Source organism: Carcharhinus amblyrhynchos, chromosome 9, assembly GCF_965287045.1.
Source record: "Carcharhinus amblyrhynchos chromosome 9, sCarAmb.v2.hapA, whole genome shotgun sequence".
NCBI classification, from domain to species: Eukaryota; Metazoa; Chordata; class Chondrichthyes; order Carcharhiniformes; family Carcharhinidae; genus Carcharhinus; species Carcharhinus amblyrhynchos.
Window position 1 is genome coordinate 94,175,368 of NC_137332.1, and position 9,175 is coordinate 94,184,542.

At 40.2% G+C, this 9,175-nt stretch overlaps 1 protein-coding gene across 1 annotated transcript in view; it reads right to left on the reverse strand.

The window, feature by feature from the left end:
- Positions 1-1,770: 1,770 nt before the first annotated feature.
- LOC145348093 (H-2 class II histocompatibility antigen, E-S beta chain-like) overlaps positions 1,771-9,175 on the reverse strand; it is a 231,901-nt gene continuing 224,496 nt past the window's right edge. The window contains exon 6 of the mRNA XM_080196234.1: positions 1,771-2,302. Within this exon, the coding sequence (XP_080052360.1) occupies positions 2,277-2,302 (26 nt within the window). The 3' untranslated portion in view covers positions 1,771-2,276. The remainder of the gene's footprint in view (positions 2,303-9,175) is intronic.

The window sequence follows — 9,175 nt, forward strand, 5'->3', positions numbered from 1 at the left end:
CTGAATGTGGCTCAAACTTCACTTTCCTGCCTTTTCACACAACTCTTGATCTTTGTATTAAAAAGTGTCTAACTCACTCAAATATATTTAATGGTCCACTAAGCTTCACAGCTCACTGGAAAATTTCAAAAGCCAACTCTGCATCTAAATGGCGACCCCTTATTTTGAAACCATGGCCCACAATTCTAGATTCTCCCATGAAAGAAAATATCCTCTCCTGTCAACTATCTCCTCCACCTCAGAATCTTCCATGTGTCAATACGATCATCTCATTCTTGTAAACACCAATTAGTTAGGTCCAACCTGCTTAACATCTCAAGACAACCCTCTCAACGCAGGAATCTTTGGGATTTGTTTCCAAGCCAAGTCTATCCTTTACTATGTGTAATTGTAACAAGACTCCTCTACCTTTATATCCCCTCCCCTTTGCAACAGAGGCCAAAATTCCAATTATCTTCCTAATTCACCATACCTGTTGCTAAGTCTGATTCTTGTACAATATTCAAATCCCTCTATCGCAGTAGTCTGTTTAAATCCTCTTTTATTTTGCATGTCAAAATGGACAACTTCACATATTCCATCTGCCAACTTTTTGTCCATTCAACTTAATGTTGCTTTGCAGACTTATTGCATCATCCTAGATTTGCTTTTATTCTCACAAAGTTTGCTGCCAATACATAGATTGTAAATAGTTGAAACACCAGCATTGATCCGTGTGGCATTCCACAAATTAGTTTGTAACTTGAACATGACCCATTTACCCTGTCAGCCAATCCTCTGACATCATGAGCACCATCTTACCTTGTGCAGTAACTTTAATTAAATACCTTGGAAATCCTATTATATCTACTGATTCCCTTTTATCCACCCATTACATTTTCAAACAACTCTAGTACCTGACTGACATTCACATATTTAATTCTGCTACTCTTGATGAGTGCTTGGGACTTCATCCTTTGTGATCCATGGTAGAGTTACCTTCACCTCAAGTGAATTCAGCACAACTTTAACTTCTTGATACTATCAAAGACAGCTCAGTGATTAAGCCAGGAACCTCAATTCAAGCCTGCTCAGTAAAGCATTCAGATTTTTAAGTGCTCTCCCATTAAAAGTTTCTTAATTGTATTATTCAGATTCAACTGGAAACCAAGAGGCACTTCCTCAAATTTGTATATTCAGTCAATACTTGCAGAAACTACCTAGGGATATTGATATAACCTAGTTATTGTAACATTCTATAGTTAGTTCTTTGACAGTCTAGTTATCTACTGATATCTCTAATGAAAGTGAGGACAGTAAACCAACTGGGATTTATTCCCAGTCCAATAGGCACAGATTTAGTCTGAACAGAAGACTAAGTGTTCTTCCTAACCAGAGACACTGCTCCAGTCTGGCTGTGGTTGCTCTAGTAACCAGTTATATTTGTATTGAATCCAGTGTTGACCCTAAATTGAGTAAACTGCTTTGGATGGTAGTCTTGCAGCTATAAATCAAGATGTGGTCAATAGTCTTACTGTAGGTTGGTTTGGGTATTTCAGGATACCCAGGTCTCTTTACAGCATTAATTTTGTACTGTAAGTGGTTGTTAGAATGTGCACACCAGAAAGGGGGCTCATAACTACTGCCAAGTGCACCAGCCTCTTACTGGGCGCAGAAAAGAGGAAGAGAATTTCTGCATTGCTCCAGTGATTGGATTGAGTCCAAGGTGAATTGGGGAATGAAAAGCCCTTAAATTACTGGTGTGGCAAGAGAGAGTAAAGCAGCAACAGCAAAAGTACAAATGATCTTTAATCAAACTGGTTCCACTATGACAGACATTCAAAATTTAGAAATCAAATGTGCATAAAATCATTCAGATCCTAAATTGGACTAGTAAATAATGTAGATTTCTAATCATTTAGAACAAGGCTAAGGCTGAATGAACAGCAAAGAGATGTTAAAACGGGAAAGATTCAGACTTACAGGGATCAGTGCTGGGTATCTCATCTCTGGGTAGGAGTTGGGAAGGTGTCACTCATCAGGACTTGGGTTGACAGTAAATTGTACACTGATTATATTCCAGTTTAGTTGTGTATTTAACATGATAAACAAGCTGCAGTGTAAAAATATCCCATAACAGCAAAATGTTAATTGCAAGTAATCAAAAGCCAAGGTCAAGCAACATGAGCTGTAATCACTCTGGATTCTGAGTCAGGAAGAGTTTAAAGGTGCATTTAAAGCTGTTTTCATCCTGTCTGCTGTTCCAATATCTCCAATCACATCCATGAGTGGGCCAGTTAACTGACAGCTGCACCCATCAGACCTGAAACAAAAGATTCAGGGTTAGAAAGTACAGGGACCATTTTGATAGAGCTCCAGACTGCACATGGTCAGCCTGCAGTTAGCCTCAATGGGCACTTGTTTGACAGACAGACAGTAGAGCTCAATATAAAGATTGGAAGCTTCTTTGGAATTGTATTGTACAACACAAATGGTCAAGATTGTAAACATGGAGTCCTACCTCACAAAGCTATTACTATAGTTCCCATCATTGCCAAATAACCTGCTTTATTTGTACATTTTTTCCAGAGATGGGACTGGTAGAAATAGGGTTATACATTGTGTAAGGGGGTAGCCATTTTGGGTTAGGACAAGCAGAGGCAGAGAAAGATATAGATAGTAAAGGGGTGGGTAAAAGAGGAAAGAGAGGCAGAGAAGAGGTGGGAAAAGAATACTGTATGGAGAGATGCTGAATTGTTTATGTTCTTAACCTAACATAAGAAATAGGAGCAGGAGTAGGCCATCTAGCCCTTCAAGCCTGCCCTGCCATTCAATAAGATCATGGCTGATCTGAAGTGGATCAGTTCCACTTTCCCACCCTCTCCCCATAACCCTTAATTCCCATGTCTGTCAAAAACCTACCTGTGACTTAAATATATTTAGCGAGGTAGCCTCCACCACTTCAACGGGCAGAGAATTCCAGAGATTCACCACCCTTTGAGTGAAGAAGTTCCTCCTCAACTCTGATCTAACCTGCCCGCCCCTTATCTTGAGGCTGTGCCCTCGAGTCCTGCTATCCTTTCTAAGCAGGAAGAATCTCTCTACCTCTACCCTATCCATCCCCTTCATTACCTTATATGTCTCTAAGATGGACTATTCTCATTGATATCAGTATCATTTCAGACAGATTAGCTGTGATTGAATAAGACAGCTTCTCAAATGTGTCAGATCCCCATCCTTCACACCTTTTAATAAGGGAGGCAGAAGGAATAGATTTAGGGGTAAATGGGATTTATTCTGTGAAAAACATTTTGCAGATTTTAATCAAGATGATTTGGAATTTGATGAGCTGATGAGGAAAAGTACAGTTGCTTTGCAGTTAGACAGGGAGAAATTGTCAGTGTCTCCAAAACCAGAAACAGAATCCAGTTCTGGATGGAGAGGAGCTGTTTCTTCTAAACAATTCCCATTCACCACCACTGGTGGAACTGGTTCTCACTCAACAATTTCCCCTTTAACTTATCTCACTTCCTCCAAAAGGTGTGGCTATGGGCACCAACATGGGTCCCAGATATGCCTTCTCTTTATTGGATATGTGGAGCATTCCCTATTCCAACCCCCTCCCACAACTCCTTTATTGATACATCAATGACGATGTCAGTGCTGCATCATGCTCTCATCTGGACTTGCAAGAAATTTTTGCTTCCAATTCCTACCCCTTTATCAACATCACATGGTTCACCTCTTGACACTTACTTTCTCTTCCTTGACCTCTATCACCAGAAATGGAAACAAACTGTCCACCAGCATCCATTACAAGCCCAATGACTCTCACAACTACCTGACTACAGCTCTTCACACCCCACATCCTGTAAGGACTCCATCCTATTTTCAGTTCTTTTGCCTCTGATGCCACTTTCCAAAATAGCACTTCTGATAAGGTTTCCTTCTTTATAGAGTCAGATTTACAGCATGGAAACAGGCCCTTCAGCCCAACTTGTCCATGCCACTTTTTAAAACCCCTAATCAACTGCCTGCATTTGGCCCATATCCCTCTATACCCATTATACCCACTATACCCATATAGCTATCTAAATGCTGAAAAACAAAATTATACTTGCTTTTACTAGCATCTCTGGCAGCTTGTTCCAGACACTCACCTCTGAAAAAAATTGTCTTTCTGGACACTTGTACCTCTCTCCTTAAACCTATGCCCTCTAGTTTTAGACTCCCCCTACCTTTGGGAAAAGATATTGACTATCTAGTGATCTGTACCCCTCATTTTACAGACCTCTAAGACCACCCCTCAGCCTCCTACACGAGGAAAGAAATCCCAGTCTATTCAGCCTTCCCTTAATCTGTCAAATCCCAGTAGCATCCTAATAAATCTTTTCTGCATACTTTCTAGTTTAATAATATCCTATAATAGGGTGACCAGAATTGCACACAATATTCCAAGTGTGGCCTTACCAATGTCTTGTACAACTTCAAGATGTCCCAACTCCAGTATTCAATGTTCTGACCAATGAAACCAAGCATGCTGAATGCCTTCACTGTCTACCTGTGACTCCACTTTCAAGTTTTAAGTCAGTTTTCCTCCCACTGTGGTTGACAGGGCTCTCAACCATGTTGACCCATCACAGGGGCATTGCTCATCCTCCCTCCCAGAACCAGGATAGCCTTGATCTTGCTTTTTGCCCTACCAGCCTCCACTTCCAAAGGCTCACCCTCCATTTCCATCAACTCCAGCATGATACTACCATTCAACACATCTCCCCAACCCTCCCACCAAAATCAGCATTCTGCAGGGATTGTTTGCTCTGGTATACCCCGATCCACTTCAGAGCCAACATCTCACCTCCTGCCCATGGCACCTTCCATGCAAGGATAGAAGGTGCAACACCTGGTCACCATCCCAGGGCCTAAAAGGCACTTCTGCTAATCTGGTCTATTGCATTTGCTGTTCCTAATGTGGTTTACTCTACATCAGGGACACCAAATGCAGACTGGGTGACTGCTTTGCTGAACACCTCTGGTCTGTCCACAAGCAAGGCCCAGGCCTTCCTGTCACATGCCATTTCATTGAATTAGAGGCTGGGACTTTTGCAATGTTCAAGTAAAGCCCAATGAAAACTTGAGAAACAGCACCTCACCTTCTGATTGTTCAGTCTGGAAGGCTATAAAGTGCCCATTCATTGAGTTCAACAATTTGAGCAGAAATTCTCTTCCATTTCTTTCATCTCTTTTCATCCATCTTACTTTATTTTTCCACTTCTAAAGTCTCACTTGCCATTGTTTTCCAACAACCTCCACCCATCCCACCGGGGTCAACTGCCACATTCCTACAGTGTACCTTTGATCTCTAAACACTATTCTTTGCCTTTATCACCACTTACATTCCCTTGCCTATGCCATTTCTATATGTTAGATCACAGCTCCTATAGTATAATCTGGTCCGATTTTTCTTTGTCTTCAGCTCTGCTGAAGGGTCATCCAGATTCAAATCGTTGGCTCTATCCTCTCTGCAGATGCTGTGAGGCCTGCTGAGATTTTCCAGCATTGTTTTTGTCTAATTCAGCATTTGTAGCATTGTGCTTTTATCTGTTCATTTGTGTTTGAATGCAATTGTTGAGTCATAGTAAAATTAGTTTGTTTTCTTTAATGCTAATAAAGTTTATGTTTAATTGCCTGGGGAAAATATAGAAGTTAGAATGGGAAAGAACAGTATAATAATTAAGGTTGAGTAAATATGGTGCACTTTGATAGGACTATGCAAATATGCAACTCTAAGAAGGTTTAGCACCAGCCCTTTAGGTTCTACAGAAAGCTCTCAGCTAAAAGAAATTTAGAAAAATCTCCACACAGCTTTCATTCAATTTAATTTGCAAGTATTTGACAGGTATGATCGTCTGTTAACTCACTGGGCTCCTGACCAGAACCACAAATAGATTTTTCTTTCAAAATCCAGGTGCCAATTGATGCAGTTTTATGTCATGAATAAGATTAAAAGCTATTTTCAAGTTAAGACAAAACTATGCAAATGCCATTTAAGTATTTTTTCTTAATTAGGAACAATGTTCAAGGTAAATGAGCAAAAAGGAACTTTAGTGCACAAACAAAATCATAATTTGGAATTGGGAATGTCTGGTGTAACTGGGAAATGCCATCTAAAATAAAGCAAAATATGCTTGTATCTAGAGTCAAAGATATTCTATTTCTATTTTAAGGTAGGAGGACATTTGATTGAACTGTAAAGTTTCTCCAGGGCTCAAAGATTAAGTGACACCTATCATGTGTTAGCAAGGTCACATTGGGTGCACTTATGAGAATTAGACTGAGGCTGGAATTTTTCTAGCTGCTCACACAAGCAGGATACTCCAGTCCTGCTGACAGCACACTCCCATTGCAGGTTCCTCAGCAGTGTATGGCAGAATCAATAGTAAATTGAGTGGTGGGACCAGAAGATCCTGCTGCTGCAGAAACACAGCTAGGAGGATCCTACCCTAATTAAATTGCATTCCTCTTGGAGATTACTGCCTGTCTCAGAAAACCAAATGTGGTTAGTCTGGCCACTAACTGAATCAGGACTATATATGGAGAGATGAGCAAAGATTAAAGATCAGCTGAGTCTAGAATATGTTGGCATGATAAAGATGCTGCACAAGTGTGCAGATGTGATGTTCTGTTTACTTCACACACAATACAAGGACATCTATTTATTGATGATAGCTCAGCCTTCAACATTCCCACAAAACTCATCTTCAGACTGTGGCCTGGGCCTCAGCACCTCCCTCTAATCTGAGTTAGGAAGTTCAGGATGCAGTCAATAAGGATAGGCAACACCTCTATGATCTCACTGGTGCCCCACAAGGCTGTGCTCTTAACCCCCTTCCATACTCCTTATACCTAATTCCCCTCCAATTTGGATTTTTAATTTTGTTGATGACACCAATTTAATGGGTCAGATCTCAAAGAATGATGAGACAGTTCAGGAATGAGATAGAGAATCTGGTGAAGCAACAATAGTCTCTCCCTCAATGTCAAAAGGAAATTGTTATTGACTTCAGAAAGTGTAAAGGAGAACATACCCCTGTCTACATCAATGGGGATGAAGTTGAAAGGGTTGAGACCTTCAAGTTTAGGTGTCCAGATCACCAACCTGTCCTGGTACTCAAATTCCAACACTATATAGTTAAGCCCACTAACACCTACTTTCTTAGAAGACAAAGGAAATTTGGTATGTCAGCTATGACTCAACTTTTATAGATGCACCACAGAAAGATTCTTTCTGGTTGTATCAGTTTGGTATGGCTCCTGCTCTGCCCAAAACTGCAAGGAGCTACGAAAGGTTGTGAATGTAGCCCAATCCATCATGCAAACCAGCTTCCCATCCACTGACTGTCTACACTTCCCACTGCCTCAAAGCAACCAGCATAATTAATGACCCCACACCCCAGACATTCTCTTCCACCTGTTGAGAATAAGATAAATCTGAGGTCGTGTGCCAACCAACTCAAGAGTAGCTTTTTCCCTGCTGCTGTCAGACTTTTGACTGAACTTACCTTGCATTAAATTGATCTTTCTCTGCACCCTAGCTATTAGTAACATTACATTCTGCACTCCTTTCCTTCTCTATGAATGGTATGCTTTTTCTGTATAGTGTGCAAGAAACACTTAATACATTGACAATAATCAAAATGAGAATATGGGAAAATCAGCTGGTAAAAAGATCAGGAGATATTCAGTAATATTTTTATATATCCAGTTCAATCCACTCAAAAGTCCAAATCAGAGTCTCAGCCACAGAGACATTCCAGATCTAGGCCTCTGTCTTGGGCTTGATCTACATGATCCAAACTGATTGAGCTTTGGAGGTGCAGGGCCTGCTCCAATCTCATTTGCATCTTAGTGCAAAAGGCCAAGATGCCGCTTTTAAAAATTGCTTCAAATGAAGCCTCAGTGTAACCTTCTGACTTCAACCAAGCAGATTGTTACTACACTTGATCTTATATTCAGTCAAATTAAACAAACAGATCTGTCATGTATAATTTCTTCAACCAGCATGAAACATTCTTAAATCAGAGGCATTGATACCTACTTCATAGACAAGCTGACTTTAAAACAGATACTGCTTAGAGTCAAAGTATTACAATGTAACCAATAGTTACATGCTGAGGGACTAGCTGACCCAGTATGTACAGAAAGCAGATGGGGATTGTGGCCTGTGTTACTCAATGTAGCTTCTTTATTAAATCTTTTATCTTTGGTTCACTTTGTGAAGTTAGTTCTTTAATTGCTTGCAACTGAAGTATCAATACTGCCAGATGAACGTTAAAGTTCAATGAATTTTGAATTGGGATGGAAGGTTAGGAAGTAAAGTATGAAATTGATTACAGCTTCAAAGAGCACTGGGGTAATCTGTAGGTGGGGACAATTACTTCAGATGGATAGTGCCAAGGGTCACATTTCACTCCAGAAACATTTTCACTTAATTACAAAAATTCCTTTGAATCACAAGCTTTACCTCACCATCCATAATCTTCTGAAGGTGGAGAAAGGGAACAAAGTAGTGTACAGATTACCCCAATGTGGGCAAACATTACCACCATGAAAGGCAAAAGTGAAGACAGAAAATAAATGGGACTGCATTAGTAAATGCTGCACTTTGTTTACAGATGTCCTGATTCTTCACATCCTGCCTTTTCCTCAAGGATCAACACCTAGCCAACAGGGATGGAAGCCCCAAGATCAATGCCAGAATCCAAGAGACTGACTAGGTGAATTTTGGCAATTTCACAGATGTCATAACTATGATGTGACTACATGGTAACTGTTTAATGCAAGTGAACACCCTGGTTAGACCCATTTCCATCATCTTTGTGCTCATACAAATGACAATTGTTCTGTTCATCCTGTGTTACTTGATTCTTCACAGGAGGCTACAAATTCAGTGGATTTGGACTAGAAACAAATTGAGGCCTAAGTGAAACCACAAGGTAAATTGGATAGTGAGGGATCAATAAATTGACAATATTTGACCCTCAGCCTGGGGACTGTTGGTAGTTTGAGTGTGATCATTTTGTAGTTTGACTCATTAAGTTAAGCATTTATGCTAAAATTGATGGGAGCCATTAATAAAAACAAACCAATATATTGGAAACCAGCTGGATAAATCAAGTAGATGAATTACTCATGT